Source organism: Lemur catta, chromosome 10 (genome assembly GCF_020740605.2).
Source record: "Lemur catta isolate mLemCat1 chromosome 10, mLemCat1.pri, whole genome shotgun sequence".
In the NCBI taxonomy this organism is placed as follows: domain Eukaryota; kingdom Metazoa; phylum Chordata; class Mammalia; order Primates; family Lemuridae; genus Lemur; species Lemur catta.
In genome coordinates, this window is record NC_059137.1 from 61,733,593 (window position 1) to 61,758,598 (window position 25,006).

The 25,006-nt window shown below is 34.0% G+C and overlaps 1 protein-coding gene across 7 annotated transcripts in view; it reads left to right on the forward strand.

The window, feature by feature from the left end:
- Positions 1 to 25,006, forward strand: part of RFX3 (regulatory factor X3) — a 293,748-nt gene that overhangs the window by 116,692 nt on the left and 152,050 nt on the right. For all 7 annotated transcript variants that reach the window (XR_006737905.1, XM_045563482.1, XM_045563483.1 and 4 more), the window contains one exon: positions 8,683 to 8,807. Coding sequence is in view for 6 of the 7 variants with exons in the window: in XM_045563478.1 (XP_045419434.1) it covers positions 8,683 to 8,807 (125 nt within the window). In the remaining variant the exon portion in view is untranslated. The remainder of the gene's footprint in view (positions 1 to 8,682; positions 8,808 to 25,006) is intronic.

Here is a 25,006-nt window from a genome sequence, read left to right on the forward strand (position 1 = left end):
AGAAGGGTTCTTTCAGGATACAGAATTTAAGACTGACATTTAGGGTGGCTCCAGGCTGAGATGGGTCTTTGGACCCCATGTTGCTTTTGACAAGCAGCAAGTCCAGGGTAAGCTTGCAACCAGCCAAAGTTTATGGTCATTGGTTTGGGGAAGCCCATATTTCAGAAGCCCCTATTAATTCCATTGATGTTTTTGTCTGCTCCTGTGGTCCAGCTTGCAGTATATGCATCAAGAAGTTTTCCTAAGGGTATAATTATTAATATATATCTGTGAATAAAATTGTATCACTGGCTACATACTGTTTGGCAATCTGCTTTTTATGCTTATTGTATTGTAGATATCTTTCCATGTTGGCATTTATAGATCTGTATAGTATTTCATTTTAGAGATAAAGGATAGAGCAATTTATTACTTTACCCAATTATGAATATTTTGGTTGTTTATTTTTGGCTATCATAAGCAATACTTAAGTAAACATCCGTGTGTTTGCATGTACTATTATACACACACACACTCAGTTGGGGCTTTGTTGGATTTTTTTATAGGATAAATTTAAATTCTTGAAAGCAAATGAGTCTCTCTGTATTATAGCCTCTTTCATCTATAAAATATTTTGTAAACACAAGGTTAGTGAAGGACAGTTTAACCCATGACATGCTTTTCCTTTTATCATAAAAATTGTAGCTTTGATAACTTCGGAAAAGTATATTTATTATTTACTAATCATGGTACATATTGGTAATTCACTTAATATTTCTGTGTATTTGTTCAAATTTAGAATTTTTTAGTGCCCATAGTATCCATAAGCTATTTTATTTCTTTAAATTTGACTTCACTAATGTAGCCTCACTGTCTGCTGCTGACTGTGCAACAGACTGGCAGGGTGATGAGAGGCATTATTACTGGAGTGAGACAGACTGGAACTTGAATCCTGGCTTTATCTATTAATAGCTCTGTGATCCTGGCAAATTATTTAATCCTCTAAATCTTACTTTCCTCTCCTATAAAATGGGAATATCTACTTCATTGGAAAAATTAGGAGTAAATGTATGCAAAGCTTCTATTTCATAGTAAATGCTCTAGACAGGGTAGCAATAATGAAGTTGATAACAGTTTTATGATAAAATGTTCAATGTTCATTATCTTTCAGTTTTTTTTTTTTTTTTTTTTTTGAGACAGAGTCTCACTCTTTTGCCCTGGCTAGAGTGCCGTGGCATCAGGCTAACTCACAGCAACCTCAAACTCCTGGGTTTAAGCAATCCTTCTGCCTCAGCCTCCCGAGTAGCTGGGACTACAGGCATGCGCCACCATGCCTGGCTAGTTTTTCCTATATATATTTTTAGCTGCCCAGATAATTTCTTTCTATTTTTAGTAGAGACGGGGTCTCGCTCTTGCTCAGGCTGGTCTCAAACCCCTGAACTCAAACAATCCACCCGCCTCGGCCTCCCAAGTGCTAGGATTACAGGCGTGAGCCACCGTGCCCGGCCCATTATCTTTCAGTTTTAAGCGTTACTATCATTAAATGATCCATCCACTAGGTTCTAGTCACTCTTAGGATTGGATTGACCAACCAGCAGAAACATTTAAAGCTCTGTCTCATAGATTTTAGTAAAAATCTTTTTGTATGTTACATTACTTTTTTCTCAGACCCTTCTTGCAGGAGGAAAGAGAGTAGGATTACTTAAGAGTTTTTGTATGTGTTTGTTTGGCTTTTTTTTTTTCAACTTTTAGCTGCGTATTGCCATTTTTTAGCATGTCCCATCTAGGTAAGACTGATTTGCCTATTAATTCATGAATGTGAGTGAGAAAATACTAGAATGGCACCAGTAGTTACTGGGCAACTTATTTGGTTCTTATTTCCCCCAAATTATCTTTGTGCGTGATGACAGCTTCTCTTGATAACTGGAAATAAAAACAAATAACAAAATAATTCTCATATCATCTTAGCAGTTTGCCTTTTGTGTTAATGGATTGTTTTAGTTTTTGGTAATTAGTCCTTTAAGATAAAAACTGTTACAGTAATTTAATTTGATTTTTCTTTTCTTAAAGAAATAGTTTTTCATAATCTATTCTGAGTCAAGGGAAGAATTAGTTAAGAGAAAGCCTTTGTTTGAAAAGTGAAAAAAGTTACCCAGGCAACCTGTATATGTTACCAGCATGCTGATTAATCATCTCTAACATTAATCACTGTCATCAGTTATCACAGGAAGATGACTGCCAAACAGTCTACACTATTATCATTCCATCATTTTCCTACAGATCAATTTAGTACAAAAGATTTATTGTACACAGTCATGAAGATTACAACATCAAACCTAAATAAAAAGGCAGAGCTTTTATAATATAGAAAATCATGAATTTTCTTTTACATTCCCCATTTACTTGATTTATTGATTTGATAAAGCCCTGTGTTTTACAATGAATACATTTTTCACAGAGGTATATTTTAAATAAAGAAAGCTTGATAGTTGACTACAGTTTATAGCTTAACCAGTTTCTTTCATTTGTATTGGATGAAGGGGAAAAAAGGCAAGTCATAGTGTTTTGTAATTCTAGGCAAAATAATCAGTTGAATATATTTTTGCCAAAGTTTTGAAAAATTGAATTTATCACATGATTATTTAACAATAAGTGTAACATATATATGTTCATGTTCTAATATGCCCCATCATCTTACATTATATTTTCTTTGAAAGTTGTCTATTATCCTTAGTTTTTTTTTTTAAGAATTAGAGTAATCAATATTTTTTCATCATCTCCAGAATAGTCAGAAATGTGTACATTTCATATGAATTTTATGTTTAGGAAAGTGAATATTGGCAATTCTCCTCCCCTCCCTGAAAAGCCCTACTCATTTTAGTTGTCTTAATTTGAATAGAGATTTTAATTGCTGTGGGCATTATATATGCTACTATTATTTTCTAACATTTAAGAATGCAGAATCAGAGTATTAGCGATAAAAATTTTATGCTGCAGAACTTCAATTACAGTGAATTTGGATTTACTTTGTGTAAAAGTACACCAATGTAAAACTCCTTGTTCTCTATTTTAAAAATAATAATTTTCAATTTTATATTTTTTTCTGTAAATGGCATTTCTGTGATCTTACGTTGAACCAGGTTTCTAATGCTCTTATAAGTGAGGTTTTCTTGAATATGGTCACATTTTAGATGTGATTTATTTTTACTGTACCCATTGAGTAACTATCATAATAATTTTGGTTAATTTGGTTCAAGTGGGAATTGGAACTTGTATCTTTTGTCTTTCTATGCTAAGAAAAAAATGACAGAAATTCTCTTACACTTGAAAATTAAATTACAAGTTTTTATTTTCTACATTGAATTAAAACCTGTTACATTTTTAGTATAAAAAACAATACAGTAAGTGTAGTGGAACCAAACTTTGCAGGCTTTGCTTTTGGGGGGAGCAAATTATTTCAGGATGAAAGACCTCAATAAAAATTAGATGGATACTATCTATTTTTAAGCTAGCCCAGTTATACAGTTGTGTTTGATAAGTAATTGATTAGGTCAGACTATTAAACCATTTAATCTGGCATGTACATTGTGTGTGATAAAAGGAATCCAACTGTGAATTTGAGTGTATTAAATAATCTTCAGGAAGTGCCACAAAGAACATTTGAATGCCTTAAAACTTGCAATAAGGCATGTTTGTTCCAAACACATTTGCTTTGCCTAGGTTTTGCCCATCAGGTTGAAGAAATGCTAATCTTGTTGCATTCAGCAGCTGGTTTTTGCAATATTCTTTTCCTTCTCCTAGGGGTTAATTAGCCTTCTTTCAAAATGTGGCCTATTTAGCTGTAGATTTGCATGATTCAGCCAAAGCTGGCTGTACAATGCAGAACCGTTAACAGGCGGGTGTGTCCAACTGCTTAATTAGCCAGAATAAAAAGGTCCTTTGTCAAACAAGCATCTGTTGCTCATGACACACCTGACAGCCACATTAGGCAAGGATGACTAGACTGAAATTGTGCATGTCTCTCCTATAAGAATATACAGCTCATTTACATATGGGCTACATCATTGACAAACTGCAGGGGTTTATTTAGCTTATCAAAATGGATTAATGTGACTGCATTTGTGACTGATAAACAAATATCACTTGAAAGGAGGCTGTGAAGGAAGTAAACTAACCAAATTACTCCCAAACATAAACAAAACACCAGAAACCACTGCTGGGTGAATGGGAACACCTCAAATGTGCTCATAAACTATTATGCTGGGAGTAAAACAAAACCTAAAATGGAGCATGCTAAGACACTTCTCTCATGTGATGAATCCTTACTTTGCAGAAAAGTTGGAAAGCTACCAGAATACCATGAATGTGTCAGTGGGTTTAAATTATCTGTTTAGCAAAATTTGGCAGGATGGTTATACTCCTCAAACATGCTTTAACATTCTAATTGATCTGCTGTTAAATCAGGTCTTCAGAATTAATCAGTTAAAATGCCTCCGGAAAAATGCTTATTATTTGGATTTTATCATGGCCTCAAGAAAGAGAGGGAATACTTCTGAATGTACTTCGATGTTAGAGATGGGATGTCTGTCCATTGCTATTAGAAATATATATTAAATACTGTGGGTTGAGAACCCCAAAGACTGCTGTTCAGGCCAAAGGTTTCCAGGTTTTCATTTGGAAGCCCTATCATCATGTTATAAAGCAATATATTAATATGTAGTGGTTGACATCATGGGCTTTTGAGTCAGACGGATTGAATTCAGCATCTTCCCCTTACTACCTGTTTGGCTTTTGACAAGTTATTAATATTTAATCCATTTGTGCCTCACTTTCCTCATCTCTTAAGTGGGGATAATAACACTTCCATCAAGGGGTTCTTTTGAAGATTAAAATAGAAAATGTATTTGAAGAACTTAGCATAGTACCAGCACCAGCAAAAGACTAATTAAGAGACCCAACCATAATTATGACCTTTTGGACCAGACTCTGGAAGGGATGTGATTGAGATGCTGTCAAGTCATAAGGCTTGGCAAAGAGAGACTCTTTCTCAAAGCTGAAGAAGATAGTGAAATCAGTGGAGAATGAAATTGTGTCTATGAAGGAAACATGGAGACAAAATGGAGGGGCTAAATTCTTATCAATGGGCATGACCCTATAATGCAGGAGCCAAGTGGATCTGGCCAATGAACAGTAATTGGGAATAAACAGAAGATACTCTGGGACTTGGTTAATACTTGGTCTGATACTTGGTTGTGTGGGATTGGGCTTTATGTGCCAGTTTTGATGTGATATGTAGATAGAGCCAGAGGCTGGGTAGAAAATTGTCCATGACTTTCTAGCTATGAATTTTGCAAGCTATTATTTCCTACCTATTTCCCCTGCTCTATTCTATAAAGATTCCTCCTGTTTTGTAGTTGACATTTTTTTTTCTTTTGTTCCCCCTCATTCTAAAACTTCACCAGTTTGCTTTTCTTAACTATCTTCTCTCTGTGCGTTGTCTACTGTGAAACTCAAGACTTCCAGCATGGTCTGGTAGTTTAGTGATCAGGCTTCAGTGTGATGTCCAAATTTTCCTTTCCTATTTCCTAGCTGTATGACCTTGGGTAAGTGAGTTAACATCTCTGGGCCTTAGTTGACTCATCTGTAAAATGAGGAAAATCATAGTTCCAATTATCTAATTACACATTTCTATTACTAAAATGGTCTAAGCTCGGGTATAAATTATTATTAGTCTTGTGTATAAAATAGGTGAATCAGTATAAATGTCATCAATATTGTTTTAAACCCCAAAAGCAATTTTCCACTTTCAATCTATATTTGTAGGAATAGGTTTATGGTTACCCTCAAAAGGATTCACAAAATCAGATACTTATAGATGCCAGACAAGTGAATAAGTGTAGCCACTTACATAGTTTGCCTATAAAACATACAGTATGGGCTTACTTTTCTCAAATTTTCAGATTTTTCAAGAAAAATCTGAAATCTGAAATTTTGTTTTTTAATGCACAATTTTCTGTTCTTTAAACATTGGCAGTAAGAATTTTGTCATCACTCTGAGCCAAACAAGACCTGTCTGTGGGGTCTACTACAGTCCATGAGAGAGTAATTTCTAAATCTCTGGCTTTTATCTTCTGATAAACTCTCTCAGGTAGTTTATTGGGAGTTGTTAAGAATTATTTTAAAGGTAGGTTTAATTTTTAAAGAGAACTTCTTTCTTTACATGTTCGCACGTGTTTGATCTAAACCAGTTGTCAAAGTATGGGTCATGTGCCGAAAAGGAGTGTGCAGACTGGTCTGCAATACAATATATCGGCACATGAGTAAGCCTCAGTAAAGTTCCCAGCCAGCTCTGGGGGAAATAGGAGGGAGTTTTAGTGTGAGCAACTTCACTGTAAGAAACTCATCTACCTTTGATTCAGCAGCTCAAAGGAGAAACCATAACTGGCAACCTTATCCTTCTCATCTATACGCTAAACTGACAAAGACCACCAGCCATCTTAGAGTGGGCAAGAGAGGCTGAGAAAACCTCCCTGAAGATGATATCTAACATCTGGTTAGTTCTTCATTCCTTGCAGACAAGCGTTGCCTCACTTTTACTAATAGCTCCTCCTGTATATAGCACAAATGACATCAATAGTATATAAGTATATATATATAATAAAGGACCCTGGCTTTTGCTTTCTTTTTTTAGCAGAGTGTTTTCCCCCTCTCCGTAGTGGAAGAAAGAGATTGCATTCTTAATTTGTTGTGTATTCCCTCCCAAATTTTGAGAACCATTGGTCTTCCAGTAATCTTAATTAGGCAATAGTTTTGTGTAGTGAATACTGTCTTTCTCAAACATTTTGGGTCATATCCATGGTCTTAATGCTAGTCAAAAGGGAGGTGTGTGTTTGTGTAGATAAATACTACATTTAAAAAAGTGAGTCACCATTTGTGAGATTTCACATAAAAATCTGGATTTTCAGCTTCTTTTGGAAAATGGAAGGAACTTCTATCTTCAGATTGGCCTTCCCACATATCCATGATATCTTGGAGCTAAGTATTAGCTGACCCATATAAATGGGATATTAGCTACAGTTAGCCACACACTCCATCACTTTCCTTTTATTTTGTGAATCCTTAGCCACTTTCACTCTGGGTGCCTAAGGTTACTCATCTGTAGATGGAGATTATAATCATCCCAAATGTATTTGGTTGTTACATGGGTTAATTTATTAATGAATTAACAAATGAAGCATTTAGAAGAGTCCTTACTATATGCTAAAATAATCAGTGCTAGCTGTTACTGCTATACATTTTGCATGTACTAATGTTTATTGTTTTGACTAACAAAAGGATAAGAAAATGCTCAGTCACCTAAAGAGATGCCAACATCAAAGTCTAGAAGGAAAATTAAATGCAGATTCAAAGTTAGAAGGCTGGGTCCCAGGTCTACTCCTGTCACCTTGAACAAGTCTCTTAACCATTGGGGGCTTTATTCCTCATTTATAAAATAAGAAGAGTAGATTTGATGTCTTCAGAGGTCCCTTTATAAAATTGAATGAGATGATAGAAGGCTTGGGGGACAGATTAGAAGAGGTCATACTGTGACAAAAGATACTGAGGGGTTAATTTTCTCCTTGGAAGAACAGAATACTCTCAGAATTTTCTTAGGGAAAATTAATGTTTGCCATACTCTTCTTCATAGACTTAACCCATAATGCAGTATTTTTCTTAGGCTACCAATTAAATACTATTCTCCCCTTGCCAGGAAAAAAATTAGAAATCTGGTCCCTGCTCAATAGAAAATACATTCATATTTATTTTATGGAATGTATAAGTAGCAAAAGGGGATGTCAAGGCCAGGAAGCCTGAGAAAGGATACTTGTTACAGTAAATGCTGCAAAATGTAATCCTGGTTTGGCAGGTCAGGCATGTAAGAACTGAAAAATGTGTCATGTTGAATTGTGAATGGGAGAAAATTGTGTACATGAATATGTAGTTCATGCCTTTGTATGGAAGTCTTATTTACATGATTATAGTCCACCCAATCTTTCAAAAATATTAAACATTATTGATTTTTGGCTATCTTTGTGTAAGACTAGTACCATATTATACCCAGGCAGAGAAAATTAGTGAACTAGATCCTTTTGCTAAGTTTAGGGTATATCAGTTGGTGTTTGGATATGCAGTAATTTTTTTTTAAGATCACCAAATAGTAAATTTTGAAGTTGGAAAGGACTTACTGTAGAAAGGACTTACTCTAAATTGTACTCCAGTGACATCCTGACAACCTACATTCTAGACACATAAAAGTGTCTGGAAACTAGAGTTCATGGCATATTTACATCCAATTAGAGTTTCTGTTCTGAGAATTAAGAGTATAGTGATGTAATTTTGAACTATAGTTTATAAAGGGATTGAAACAATTGATAACAGATGAGATCTAAGGAAAGTAACTTTCAATGAAACTTAACCTTGATAGTCTCAGGATAAGAGGTACTAATGGAGATTTTTAAAAAAATGTTTATTAGTATTTTTCTGTATTTATTTAAAAGTGGTCAAAATGACTCTACACATGTATGGACTATCATGGCAGTATCTTGGGTTAAGAGGTATTATGACAGTTTGAAAGTTAGTCACAGTATTGATTATTAAGAACAAATGTAATGAAGCTAGTGATGAGAATATTTTAAACTTTATTTCTATTTTAATATATTTCAGAGACCATCATGCAGACATCAGAGACTGGGTCGGACACAGGTTCGACAGTGACTTTACAAACATCTGTGGCTAGTCAAGCAGCAGTGCCTACACAGGTGGTACAGCAAGTACCAGTACAGCAACAGGTAAGGAGCTGCTGTTGTCAGAGAAGATGCTGTTACTTTCATTGTGTTGACTGTCCAGCATAGCTGTATCCAAAGATTATTTGGACTTTGCTTTCTTGCCTCATTGGGTGCTAAGATAGGCATAGTTCATTTCTTAGGTTGATTCAGCAAATGGTTCTTGAGCATTTCCTGGGTGTGCTAGGTTCTTTCTATGCTAGGCTGTAGGGATACAAAGATATTCAAGCTATAATCCTTATTCTGAAAGAGTCTTTCTTGACTCCTAAAGAGAGTTTTTCTGACTTAAACACCTTAAGAAAGATTTCTCCTCCTCTTTTCTAGCCATTATTTATCATAACTTCCTCTTTCTTTCATACGGAATGTCAGCAATAATATTTTTATTTAATTGGCTCACAGTAGTACTTAAAGGATAGAATGCTTGTACTTTATAGGCAGGGATTTTGCCTTTGTGGTGATTTACAAAGTGCCTTGGCGTTAGGTGGCTGATAAATATTGTTTAATGAAAATAAAATAATCTTAAAGGTCTGGAGATATGACTCATCCTATTTAAAAAGTTGGGAATGAAATCATCATCAGATGTTTACTACAAGTCTTATTCATACTCAGGGCAGTGGGCTTGTTTTGGAAAGATACTGATAATGCTGTTCAAGCCAGTTAGTAGTTCTGCATGAGGATTGGCCTGTCATTTCTCCCAAAAAGTGGTAAAAACCTAGTTAGAAAGATCATATGTCATATAGCATTATCTTGGGACTCAAGATTTTCCTGTAATTTCTTAGTATCAAGGAGAATCTTCAGCAATTGTTGCTCCTACAATTATAAATAAGTGGTTAGATTTTTATAAATGATGGACAGAAGGACTCAAGGTTATATTCTTTGCAGGATATAGAATTGGGTTGGGTGGGATGAGTCCTGGAATCACAGTCTTTGACTATTAGGGTAAGTAAAGATATCCGAAATAATCTTTTTTTAAAACTTTTTTTTTTTTTTTTTAAAGACAGGCTCTTGCTATATTGTCCAGGCTGGCCCCAAACTCCTGGGCTCAAGTAATCCTCCTCAGCCTCCCAAGGAGCTGGGACTACACCTTGCCTGGCTTAACATTTTTTTTTAAATCTTAGCATACTGTTTTCTGCTCTCTAGCATGCATACACACACATTCTTTCCATCCCTCATGTTCCCAGTTTATTAGGTTGAACTATATGTAGTTTTGATCTACAAAAAAAAAATTATATGTTTTAATTTTTTAATTATGTTTATTTTTCTTGGCTTTGTTTTTCCTTTTTACCATTCAAATGAATCTCTCTAAAATGGTGTTTTAAAAGGTTCTGGTATTATTGTTGTCATCACCAATTTCAGGACTCTGAATATTATTCAGAAAAGGATAACTTACGTCATCCAAAGGGCAAGTAAAGAACAATTGGAACATTTTCATACCTAACTTTAGAAAGATAACTCAACGATCTGTCAATTCTAAGGAAATGTTCAACAGTTAAATTTGCTCTGGTTTGCTTTGTATCTCATTTATGGAAGAAGAATGACCTTGAGAGTGCCTATCTCTAACAAAAGTGTGGTGGAGATAGTGCCCACTTTCACGAGAAAGTGCCCTCTTGAGCCATTAAAAAGTCTGTAGCACATATCTGGCCCTCTGTCCTGGACCCTGTCTTTTCTTACTCTCTCCCTTCCTTCTGTTTTTTTGTTTTTTTAAATACAGTTTTCTTTTTATTGAATTTATATATAATCAAATGTTTACTATAGGTCTTAATAATGCACTATTAGTGTAAAGAGTCAAATAATTCAGCAAGGTTTATTATTTAAAAAAAAAGTCCTCAACCTACCGTTTTCTCCTGTAAACCACTCTTCAGAGGCAACTCCATTTACCTCTTCAAACTTATTATTTTAATATTTACCTCCATATATTTTAAAATGGCATACTTATTTTACTGCTTCTTGATATTTTAGTTTTAAGCATTATAATTAGCATGCCCCACTTTTGATCCCTAACACACACACACACACACACACACACACAGCCTTTCCATTCCTTATGTTTTTAATATATTAGATTGTACCATATGCAGTTTTTTATTTATAAAAACAGTATTTTCATATGTGTCAACCTAGAAATTTTATTTTAATTTTAGTAGATCAGTATTCAGTGCTTACACTACAGTGATATAAATACTATTCAAATCTAGCCATGTAGTAATTAGTGATTACCTTCCTTTCCTATAAAACTCATTTACTTTTCCTGAATTTAATAATTATATTTCTTCTAGTTCACAGGATTGCTATGGACAAGTCAAACAGCATTCTAAATTCTGGTCCTTTGTATGTGGCTTATGTGATTTTTTTTTTCTCTCTGAAAGTTTATAGAATGTTTCAAATCTCAGTTTCTTGAAATTTCATGATGATATACCATGATGTGGGCCTATTTTCATACTTGTATTGGAAGCTTAATGGGTCTTTTCAATCTGGACATTCATGTTATTCAGTTCTGGGAAAATTCCTTCAATTTTTCATTTATGATTACCTCCCTTCTGTTCTCTTTTCACTTTCTAGACTTTTCTGTTCTACTTTCAATTTCAGTCTTTCAGCCTTTCACTTTTACTTTCTGCAGTCATATTTTTTTATTTTCAAGCACTTTCAAAAAATATCTTGTATGTCCCTTTTTATAACATCATGTTTTATTTCATGGTTTTCTTTTTTCTCTCTGAAGATATTAATTTTTTAAGTTGAAATTTTCTTCTCTTTACATAGTCTGTTTCTTTCAAGGTACACTGTTCTGTTCTGTTTGTTAGTTATAGTCTCTTTCATGTTAAAAGCTTTTCTCAGATGTCTGATAATCTTTGGGCATTTATCCATATTTAAAATTGCAGGTATAAGAGGCTGATTTGAATGCATGAATGAGTCTTGTTGACTTCAAAATAGGGTCATCTGACTAAGTAGGCTTTTTAATTAGGAACCCTCTGATGTTCAGTATCTTTATTTTTCCTCTTAGGCTGATCATATTATTAAAGAAGACTTTTTTAACTTTCTGCCTGGTGGGTGAAATGCTTGGCTGCCTGGGAGCTGAGTGGGGGAAGGGAGTTGGGTATTTATTGCACTAATTTATTTAATCTTTCTTGTTTTTGTATGGTATAACCTGTGCATGGTCTTCCTCCATGCATAGATTAAACCAAAGAATAAACCTCCAAACTTTTTACCAAAGTTAGGGAAAGCCAGTCACCTTACTGCATAGGATTGGTGGAGGGAGTCTGATTGTTTCTTAAATAGAATTATTTCTATATTAAATACATATATTAGAAACAAAAAAATGAGATTGCTGCCAGAAGTGGAAAATCAGTATCACCAGCCATAAATAGAAGATTTTATACACACACACACACACACACACACACACACACACAAACACACATACACACTTCATTTTTCTCCTCATAAAAACTAATTTCATGTACACCTGGACCACACTTTGGAAAACATTGTACTATGCCATATGGCTCAACCCCAACAGGCGTATTTTTCATTTCAAATTAGCTCTTTGTTCTGGGACATTCAAGGCAGGTGATACCTTACATTCCCTTACACCAAGCAAGGAAGGTAAGAACTCTCAATTTCTTTTTGTCAACAACGTGTTTTATTTCACATAGTTTGTTAGTGTGATATTTGCCTAGAGACACTTGTTATGTTGTCCTTTCAGGCTTATTTGAAAGGATTTTTTTTTCTTAGTCATTTTTTTCTTTTTCACCAGAGCAGTATCATATTTGAAGCTCCCCAGTGCATTTTAACAGTGTCCATGCTACAACTGATAAGATTAGATGTATAGTAATTTCTTACTGCTTTGACATGCCTATAATGTTTGAATTATTAACATGCTGATGATATCTTGGGCTTGTAATCTGTAGTAAAATGCCTTTAAAGGCTTTCTAGCATTTATTACTGACCCATGATGGATATTGAAATCATGGTATTGATGTCAAAGGTAGTTATTTCTATTGATTCAACTTTTCATTGTAACCTTGCTTTGTTCATTTTGACATAAAGAGAAAGTCTATAGCTAATTTTTTTATGTTGAGACATGTAATATTATATGTATTGGAATGTTAAGAAACCAGAAAATTTCAGGATCCTAATATTATACACTTTTGTTTCTTCAAAGCCATGGGGTTCTAATTTCACTGTGTAAAAAGTACCAAATAAAATGTTGATTCTAAAATTATTACTATGGTATTTTGTTTATTCTATATGTCCTCAAATACCAATTTGTCACCTTTCCTTAGACAATATGGTTCAGGAATGGAGAATTCAGAACAAAGAATAGTAAGGTCTTGCTGTTAATATATACAGGCTGAGTATTCCTTATCTGAAGTGCTTGGGACCAGAAGGGTTTCATATTTTGGATTTTTTTTTGGCTTTTGGAATATTTGCAAATATATAATGAAAGATTTTGGAATATTTACATATACATAATGAGAGATACATAATGGGACCCTGGCTAAGCCCAAAAGTCATTCATATATACCTTATATACATAGCCTCAAGATAATCTTATACAATATTTTTAATAGTTTTGTGCAGCCCATCACATGAAGTCAGACCTGAAATTTTCCACTTGTGGTGTCATGCCAGTGATCAAAAAGTTTAGGATTGGAGCATTTTGGAATTTGGATTTTCAGATTAGGGATGTTCAACCTGTAAAAGTATATCAAATTTCCTATCTAAATAAGTTTTTATTATTTCACAAAATGTCATAGAGTCTTAGCTTCCAAATATAAACATATTTGCCCAGTTCAATAAAATCTATAAAAATAGCCAAGTTCAGTATTTTGATTAAAAACTAAAGTTTTGATATTATCCATCCTACATCTCTATAAAGAGACTTTTTGGTCTGATGGGCCTCTATAGAATGTGACTAGAAATGGACTGATCCATTTCCCTATTTTTGTTCCTTGAATGATTTGTTAAAGAATTTCTTGTAGATTATTCTTCAAATTTTTCATTTTCTGCCTAAACCTAGGAGGCCTTCTAACCCTAGAACTGAATTAAAAATCCAGGAGAAGGAAAAGGGAAAATGTCTTGCTACTATTCCATAGCCAGCCAAATTATGTTCTTTTCAAGGCAGAACCAAGACAGAAGTGAGAACTTTTGTTCCTTGTTTTAATCTTGGACTCCAGGTATTCCATGCATACTGCTAACATTGAGGAATTACTATCTTGAACCAGGACTGCAAGATATTTTCTCCTTTTAAAGTTTCCCAGTTTTAACTATATTTGCAGCTATAGTCCTTCTTCTTTCTACTATCTCTGTCAGTCTTATCTTTTTCTTGGAGAAGGACATAAATCTTTTTCTCTAAATGAGCAAGTGCATTGTCTCTATATTGATTGTTCTAAACATAACATCCAGGTACAGTGGAACTCTGCAGTTGAGGAGCTTCTGTTGAGTTCAAAATAAACTACACACACACACACACACACACACACACACACACACACACACACACACACACATCTTTACCTTTTCCTGCCCAGGGATTCAGAGAGTATGTTTCTGGTGGGTTTTTGGTATGTAGCTGGGATATTTGAAACCTTTTTTTGTTTGATAAAAGCTCATTTCAAGATTATATTCAGGAAAGAACCTTTGTTTTTATATAAATCACCTAGGTAGGCAGGGACACTTTGTTCATAATTTGAGTTGTCAAAATAAATAGAAGAGCTACATGGCTATATTGTTTCTTTTTAGTTGGTATCAGTCTATCACATATTTAGCATTTCCACATAAATTATGGTATATCCTGCAAAGTGAGCATATTATCCCCGTAGTCAAAAAGATAAATGACATTTTCCTTGGGGGACAAATCCAACCAGAGTTGTCAATTAGGTTGTAGGAGAAGGGCAATCTTCAAAAAGGGTAGATTTTAAATGAATCCTCTCCAATAGATCTATTTATTATGGTTATCTGTAAAATGATGCCTTAACCTTTAGGAAATAGATTTGAGGAATTTAAGTTTAAAATGAATACTCCTCCAATCCTCATTCTTTAGACCACAGTTTCAATACAGGGTCATTTCTGGCCTCACTTCTGTTTGCCATGTTCTAAGTAGTATATGATCACAGCCAGAAAGAAACTCGGATAATTAGCAGTATACTCATGAGAAAGTTATTTTGGTGAAAGCAATCAATAGTGATTAAAGAGAAAAAGATTGCCTATAGTATGCATAAAAAATATTCCCTTGGATCTAATTTTGATCATTGGTATCTGAAATCAGTCTGTTTGCCAGTTTGGGGAGCTTTATATGCATAAAAAATATTCCCTTGGATCTAATTTTGATCATTGGTATCTGAAATCAGTCTGTTTGCCAGTTTGGGGAGCTATGCCTGAGATAGAGCACTCCATCATTCTTGTCTTTATCTTTCCTTTCTGTTCAAGGTCAAGAGGTTTGCTTTCTGCGAATCCTAGCTTTGATGGACATGAATAGAATTCTTTTCATTTGAGACCATTATCTCATATAATCAGCTGAAGCAAAGACATTTTTTCTCTGGTTTACTCTTATTTGGGACTTGATTCTCATTGGCTTGGTTCCCTGAGGGGGACAATGTTCTCATAATTAAGACTGTGGCAGACATCCTAAAAGATAGGGTTACATTGTAAAATAAATTCCATGTGAATGTCTTTTTGAAAAAAAAAATAGACAACGATTTTAGCTTTTGAGGAGCATATTTATTTTTAGAATCGGAGCTGCTAAATTTTGGTATTCAATATAAAAAACAAGGTGTTTTAAAGGACCATGCTGCATTACCATTGAAATAAATTTTGCTGCGCTAATCCAATATTAAGCCCCTTTATTTGCCCATTTCTACTGAAAATGTACAAATGAGAGCTTTACTGTTAAAATAGTTGAGTAGTAGTATTCTTTGATTCTCTGTTAAGCAATTTTTAAAATATTTTCTCATCTGGAGCCAGATTGCTGTCATCAGTTCTGGATACCATATGTTAAGAGGAATGTGCTAGGCACTATGTTAAATGCTGGGGTTTCAAAGGTAATTTGAAATGGTTTCTGATGATAGGAAGCCAGCTTTTTGAAGGAAAATAGATATTGTTATGGAATTGGATATGCAGAGTACCTCAAGAACGAAGATGGATATTATCCTTGGGAGTGAAGATCAGTAATGTCTTCACCAAAGATGTGACTTTTGAGTTGCGTGCTAAAGGAAAAGTGAAAGTTTTCAAGAACAACAAACTGGAAGAGGGTATCTCTGGTAGAGAAAAGCATGGAACAGTTAAAGAGAAATAAGGCAATATGTATGGGGGAAGGAGGAGACCTATGAAGTGAGGGACATGGAACAGTGTTGCACAAAAACCTCTTTCAGGAGTTTGAGTTAGATGACCCATTTATGGTAACTTCACATATGTCCCTTCCCAAAGATTTCATTCTCTCCCTGTTTAGTGAACTTATTTCTTTATGTATTTCCTCACTGCCAATTTTTCTGATAAAGACTTTTGCACTTGTCTACTACATTTCCCTTTTGTCTGTTCAGTTCTTAATCTTATGAAATTTGGATGCTACTCATACAACTATTGATACTTTGGATAAACCAAATCCAACATTGTTCTTTAGGTTCTTTCTGGATTTTTCTTTGACACTTGATACTGTTGACTATCATATCCCTCTTTTCTTTTATGGCTTCTGAGCCTCCACTTTTATTTCTTTGAGGGCTACTTCATCAAGGGAAGCAGATTTTGTGGAAGTCAAGAGTGGGCATTATAGTTGAAAGACATGAGTTCAACTCCTGACTTGAGCTGTTTCTACCTATATGACTCTGGGCCTGTTATTAACTGTTTTGAGACACAGTTTTCCTTATCTATAAAATAGTGATAATATCTGGCTCATATGCAGCTAAAAATATTAAGTAATATATTTATTAAATAATTTAGGATAGTACTTGGGTTATAAAAAGCCTATAATAAATTTAGTATTTTTTACAATTATTATTTTCAGTGTCATTGTTATTAGTAATAGCAATAGTAGTTGTCTCTGATCTTCTAATGGAAAATTTTAAGGTTTTTTTTTAATCTGGAAAATTTTAAGGTTTTTTTTTAATCTACTTTTCCATAACATTTGGCCTTTGGCCATCTTTTTTTGTTATCATTTTCAAGTAACTTATCCTCTGTAGGTATGTTAGTCTTAAAACCAATGCTGCTTTCATTTTTTCTTTTTTTTTTTTATTTCAGCTCTTCATGGGGGTACAAAAGCTCAGGTTATATACATTGTCTGTGTCCCGCCCATCCCCCTGAGTCAGAGCCTCAAGCGTGTCCATTCTCCAGACAGTGCGCCTGGCACTCACCATGTAGTCATACCTCCATCCCCTCCCCCCACCCCCCACCTCCCCAAGTCAGCACCTTCAAGCATGACCATTCCCCAGACGGTGTGCAACGCACTCATCATGTAGGCATACACCCATCCCCTCCCCCCACCCCCCATCTCAATCTGATATCCAATTGGTATCCTTCCCCGATGTACATTTAGGTGATGATCAGGGAAACCAATTTTCTGGTGAGTACATGTGATGCTTGTTTTTCCATTCTTTGGATACTTCATTTAATATAATGGGTTCCAACTCTCTCCAGGAGAACCAAAGAGATGTCGTATCACTGTTATTTCTTATAGCTGAGTAATACTCCATGGTGTACATATACCACAGTTTACTAATCTATTCGTGGATTGATGGGCACTTGGGTTGTTTCCACATCTTTGCGATTGTGAATTGTGCTGCTATAAACATTCGGGTACAGGTGTCTTTGTTATAGAATGACTTTTGTTCTTCTGGGTATATGCTTTCATTTTCTTTACTAAGCAAGAATATGTGTTCCTCCTTCCTTGTACTGAACTGGATTCTGAGTCACAGAGGCTTAGGCTGTAGATCAGAACCAGCATGAACTCCGTCTGACTTGCAGGGGTGGTATTTGTGTCTTCCACTCTGTGTGGGCATCCAGTGCAGTCACCACAATGGTTAGAAAAAGTACCAGAAGCTTTCTCAATAAAGATCAGGAATACCTCTAGTATTGTATACGGCTCATGAGATATAATAATTTTGGGTCAAGTATGGTAAATTAAGGTGAAATAATACATTAATATCTTAGGTAGCCTGATACAAATTTGAGTTTCTAATTAGAAGAGGCTTAAACTATTCCTTTAGTGCTGCTATTCCAAAGGACATCCCAGAGTTGAATTGCAGGTAATTTTCTTCTCCAACAAATTACTTATTTCGCAAGACTTTGTATAGACTTATTTTAGTTGACTCCATAGCTTTCTTCTTACAGATGTATAATTTGTTTCCTATTAATATCTAATTTGCCTATCAAACTATCAATTTCAACATTAGTGCTTTTTTTTTTTTTTGGCTTGCAAAGTTCAATCTGTCCTATCAAGTTTTTTTTTACATGAGTAGAAAACAGAAAACTTTAGGATAACTGGCACTTTTGTTTTACATTCAATTTTAACAATTTGAAACATAATTTAAACAGAGCACCTACCCTCTTGCCAAAGCAAAGCAGAGGAATTCTTTATTTGTGCTAAAAATACACCCACGGCCTAATAGATCTCAATATAAAGCTGAGCCTGTTTGCCATCAGTGTCTGAAAGAAAGAGAAACTTTAAGGTCCAAATCAAAATTGTTATTTATAGTATGAGCTGGTCAAGGACGTTTTCCCAAAGAGAGTGACTTTTAAGCTAAGATTTGAGGAATAGAGATAACAGTGGGAGAATAAATGGAAGTGTTTTTTGAGGAAAGTAAGTATATGAAGACCTGGCACAAGAGAGAACTGGGTGGGTTTGTGGAGTTAAAATAGAGTCCATATGGCTGGAGGAGAGCGTGGGAAGAGTGAGTGGTGAGAGGTGAAGCGAGGTGTTAGGTGACACCTGGACAAAAATCTTCATATCTTGAGCTTCTGATCATATTTCAGTCTGTATTATAAGCTATTTAAGTTTTCAATAGTAGCTGTCATTTTGAAGTTGTCCACCATTCTAATTCTGTCAGAAGTTCAGTTGAAACAACAGATTATAATAACAGAAGATACCATTTACTCAGCATCTGTTATGTGCCATTCTTTGTGCTTAATGCCTGGCTTATTATTTCCAAAGCTTAAAACACCCCTGCAAGGAGGTATTATCCTCCTTTTATGGGTGAGGAAACTGGGGCTAAAGGAATTTAAAGAACTTGCTTTAGATAATAGTCATTTGGCCTTGACAGCCTGTGCTTATAGTTGAGAAGTATACTCTAAGGCAGTAATTACAAAATGAACGTGTGTGGGGTTAATGTTACATTTCTTTTGGGAGTGGGGCATATTTGTATTATCTGTTTAGCAAGTGACTCTTTTTTTCAAAGGTACTTTCATGCAACCAGTGAATACTTGGCAAGTAGTAAGCGCTCAATGTGTGTTGAAGGAATATACTAAATAGAGTAATACAAAAACTGAGATATTCTGACTGAATCATTGTGTGTGTGGAGGGGAAAGGACTTGGGCCTTGACCACCTAACTTCCTCTTGTCCCTCTTAGCTGCTCCTGACATGCCTTTGTGGAACCTGTAGGGATTTATGGAACACAGTTTCAGAATCAGCTCCTCTTGTGGATTCTTTTGTAGCCAGAGGAATTATTCATCAAAATCTTGAAGCTCTATACCTGTATTAAACATATCATAAGGTTAATTTCATGGAATACTTACACATTTTTTTCTATCCACAAAAAAATAATCGTGTTGCCATTCTTCTCATCCAGGGCTGATTTTAGAAACAGACATAATGTTATACCTTTCTATTTTCTTTAAAAACTTGTGTTGAAATTATTACAGCTCTTACTTAATATAGTTTGTTTAGCAGGCTTTTTAATTGCTGGAAAATACCCCATACAAACAAACAAGCAAAAAACAAAGACATAACGTGTTGACATCAGTCAAAGCCATTTCTGAAAAGGCTCTGATGGCTCATTTTCCTTACAGCCGTTATGAACAGATAGACTTCCTATTTAGAGCAAATCAGAGCTACCCTCTTTGTCCTGGCTGTCTAGTAGCCCAGTGCTAAATCTTAAATCTGATGTTTAACTGGTATACCTTCCTTCAGCCATGATTTTTTTAGCCAAGAGTCATACTAAAGTCATCTGACTTTAGAAACCTGAGCTCTTGAGCTCTATTCCCAGAGATAAAGCAGTCTGATAATTTATAACAGGATAAATTGTTAAGTGGTATAAGCCCCCTGACATAGCAGTATTAAATATGGCAGTCCCATGGCAATGAACATAATATACTTTATGTCAAAAAGGATTAATTTTAGCTCTATCGATCAAAATGTATTATTGAAAAATCCCACAAGCAAAACTAGTGAAGCAAACAAGAGTGTCTGGGGTATAAAGGGCTATTTGAGCAAAATAACTAGCAAATTAAAAAACATAGACCTTGAACTTCCTATGCCCTGTCTAAATTTAGACCCTAAGTATAAACATCAATAAATGTAGGACCTTAAAAAAAAGAGAGAAAATGATAAAATCAATGTAGTAAAATGTTAGCATGCAGTGATATGAGAAAAGGATACTTGGGAATATTTTGTATAATTCTTGCCACTTTTCTAGACTCTGAAATTATATTGAAAGAAAAACATTTAAAAATGAGTAACTTTACCAATGTGAAGCAAGTTAATTAAGTAATAATTTGAACTATTATCATTGTATTTAATAGACATGGATGTTAACTTAGAATTTTATGTTAAATAAATAAAACATGAAAGTTTGCCTCATATATATTCTAATATACCTTATACATACTCTAAGCAACAAGAGTTTTCTCAAAAAAGTTCCCCAATTTCAACTACTTTTTTTTTTTTGTCACATTGGTGAATCAGTGTTAAACTAAGGGAAAGAAAAAAGTCTAGAGGAAAATCAATTTTGAGGTTTTTTTCCCAACTCTCTCTGCATTTGACATCAACTCTTCTGTCTTGGTAATTACTATCAAGAAAATAAATTAGTATGCTTGAATAACATGTAAAACAGATGATCAATGAAGAATTGGTGGTACTTAAAGGACTATTTTAAAAACACATGTGTATGTAGAATTGGTGTTACAGTTGGACTACTTTAAAAACCTCATTGCTAGAAAATGCAAACTAACTTGTTGTTAAAAGACAAAAGTATTAAAAATTAGAAATCAGGTCCTAAACTCAAAAAGATAATTGGCTAGTGTGTGGCTTTGTTTTTTGTTTTAATTAGTGGCAGTATATCCCAGGAGTCTAAAGGCCCAGATAACAATTTCTACCCCAACTTCTGAGGAAAACCAGGTTCATCAAATCAGTTGATCAGTAGTCTTTAAAAAAGTGAAACTCACCCGAATCATATTATAATTGATATATTACCAGATGGAGGAGTAGGTAGAATACAGATTTTTAAATTAAATACACAGGTACAATTTTTCATCTTTTTATAATCTTAAATTTTAAATATTTCCTTATAAGATTTTTTATTTCTTTGAAGAATAATTTAAACAGGTGATTAAGAGAGTAAACCTTAACACTGAAAATATTAATATATGTAGCTTTTTATTTCAGGTTTATAAGTGAATCAAGCTGTTTCTCATAAATATACATAGCTAACCAAAGGCATGATTTTTCATAATGTTTTTTCTCTGTCTACTTCCATTATTTGGTGTGTGTGGGTTATTACATATTGACAGCTTTGGATCCTATTAAATCTATTTTTATTTGTAGTAATTTCAGCTTTTTAAAAATAAGATTAGGATTAAAAATAGGATTCAAGAAGAGAAGTGAAAAAAATTATATATAAGAAAACATAGTACTTCACATGTAAGATGGGAAGTTAATTCTTAAATAAAAATGGTCACTAATACAATTAGGTTTAAAGAGGCATTGTCCCATTTGTGAATCTCAAGTTAACTTTATCATCACCAGCAGAATTAAATGATAATACAGACTAATGTGAGTTTCATTTTTTAAATATATAAATCTATAAAATGTTTAGATTGAAATGATAGACCAAAATTATTTCTGAAGTTTGTGGAAAGTGATACTAAGTAAATTAATTTTACTTTGAGCAAACCTAAGCTTGAATTCCCAGTAAAAATAATTTTTCTGATTTTTTTTCTTTTGGGACTGATAAAATCATTGATTACCATCCTGTTTATGACCCTTAATAACATAATTATTCTACAAAAAGCTTTTTTTTAACCAATAATTTTGGGGATTTTTTTGTCTTTTTGTTTTGTGCTTATTTTTAATGCTTTCCCTTGACTTTGAGGTTCATTAAAGTGTTTGTTTTCTGTGGGTTCATTGATCTGGTAGACAGTTATAATATTTAAAACTGATGATTACTCTTTTCCCCAGCAATTTCATAAATACATTTCACAAAAATTTAGTGTTTCTTCAGCTACTTATTTTAATTAGATATTAAAAAAATATCAAAGCAGTAGTGCATCAAAGAATTGAGGAACTTTATCAAGGGAAAAATTATAATCTAGAGAATCATATTTTTGTAATAAATAAAACCCATACTCTTTAAATGCTCAGTATAAAAACAACACTGCTGACAGTCCTAAATAATTAGATGGTTCTTAAGTAATTGTTTTAAATCTCAGTAGGCACCTTATTTCATACGTGGAAAACGTTTTTAATGTTTGAGCTTAAATTATATTTCTACCTTTGTTTAGATGGGTAATACTTTTAGTGTTAAAAGAATGTAATTTTTGGTCTGTTTCCTATGAAGCAGTAATAATATTTCCCTAAAATATTAGATATATGAGCTAAAGGGATAGTGACTTGAATTTGATCTAAGAAGATACGAGTAAGTTGGAACGTCTGCTACTTATAAGCTATGTGACATTAAGCAAATCCCTTTAACTTCCCTGAGCTTCACTTTCCATACTATATTATAGGAGCTCATTTGACCAACACTGGTAGAGCACCTGTTATGTGCCACGAACTGTGTTTGGTGCTGGGATATAAAGAACTTTGAGGTTAGGTCAAAGAGACTGGCAAGTAAACAGAAGATGACATAAAGAATGGCAATACCTGAAGTATACATAAATGGGATATGGGAGCTAGACGAGGAACATAAGTATAACTTGGTTGATGGGATTGGGCAATTGTGAGAAACTTTCTAGAGGGGGTGGTACCTTGAAGAAGTATCATCCAGTCTTAGTTTTCTTATCTTTGAAATAGAAATGACTTACCCATAACTGTTTTGAAGATCAAAGGAGAAAATCTGTGTTAACAATGCTTTGTAAACTATAAAGCATTTTACAGATTTGAGGACAAATTATTGATTTGTTTGTCAGACACTGCTAGAACTGGAGATAGGAAAATGTTTGCAAAGGGCAGTGTTTCTCAAAGTGTGGTATGTGGATGTATTCTCAGGTATACTTTGTGTGTGTGTGTGTATGTGTGTGTGTGTGTGTGTGTGTATTTAGATAATATAATGCAACTATGAATAGAATCTAGATTATCCGAATAACCACATTATTACAGAGACTACCATTCAATTGCAGTGTGTTTGAATAAGTTCTTATAATCTCTTTGGTGGTAGGTTGAACTACTTTAATTGTCTTGGGCTAATGAGGAAGAATAGAACCAGCCTTAATATGAAAATGATTAAGGCTAAATGATATCACAGGCAGATTGAATACAAAAAAAGCTTTGTCGTACTAATTGGTCCCACAACTATCATTGTTTACATCTCAGTTTATGTTTGTGCATGTCTTAATAATATTTTATTGAACATTAAAAGTCAGCAGTCATGGTCCCAGGGAAGCCTGCTTGATCCCCCAAATTAGATTAAGTCTCCCTGTTATGCACTTTCCCGGCCCCATATACCTTTCCCTCACAGACTGTTTCATTATTGTGGTTTTAATTGATTTGCATAATTAGTGTTGCTCCCCCAAACTATATTGTATATTGATGATCTGGATACCTTGTCTACCTTTCTTCCTACTATAGTCCAACTTAGCACATACTATATATGTCTGGCACATAAGAGGTGCTCAATAAATGTGTATTGAATTAATGAGTTAACTAGGTAATAACTGAATTGCCTTCTAAATTGATAATTGAAAATAATTACATATTTAATGTTAAATATGTACATGCACACACAATACAATTTAACCACTATAATTTCTAAATAGTATAAGTGGTCACTATCTGATGTATCTAGATAGAGCATCTACACCTCTGGTTTGTATGAGATTTATCAGAGTAGGGGAAGAAAATACTACAATTTCTATTTCTATTTGTATTTATTTTTTACTAAAAGATAAGAAATATAGCTAAGTTATAGAAAATTATACATGCCCTATGTACAAGTGAGGCATCCTGAATGATGTTTGTTGCATCTACTGTTTTCAGCAAGGTGGATTAATGGATTATATAACCTAATTTTAATTAAACTAACTTCATAATGTTGATAAGTGGCTTAAAACATTTCCCACATATAGCCTACAGATTGAAGATAGCACTGATATTGCAAGCAGAAACAGATAAGATGGCAGAATGAGTACTTCTCCAATTCTTTGACAGTCACATAGCACATTAAAAACAGTGTCTCATTAAGATGTTGGCTCTAAAAGTTCTAAATAATAAGATTTTGACATTTGGATTATGTCCACTACCTTCAGTAATGAACCTCTCACCTAACTGTATATTGTGCTATGAGATAAGCTAATGAAGTTGCCTCACTTAACAAGATATTTAAATATTTAATCTGTAGCTCTTTATTTTGTAATTCTTATTTTTGTATGTTTCGTAAAGTATATACTTCTATTAGTATAATAGAACATGTATATAATTTATAAGTAAATATTTTTTAACTAAGAAAGGAAAATGATCGAAAAAGTTTGGAAACTACTGAACTAAAATATTGCTTACCATACCATAACTTTCCAGGAAAAGGTGTAATTTACATGCATTAAAATCCACTTATTTAAGTGTACAGTTTTAAGAGTTTGGGCAAATATATATGCCTGTATAAACACCAACACATTGAAAATACAGAACATTTTCATACCCCAAATAGTTCCCTCTTACTTCTTTGCTCTCAATACCTTCCCACCCCCATCCTAGTTCTAGGAAGATACTTCTGCTCTCTGTCATTTAGATTGCTTTGTCTTTTCCAGAATTTCAAATAAATGATATCATATAGTGTATAATCTTTTGTGT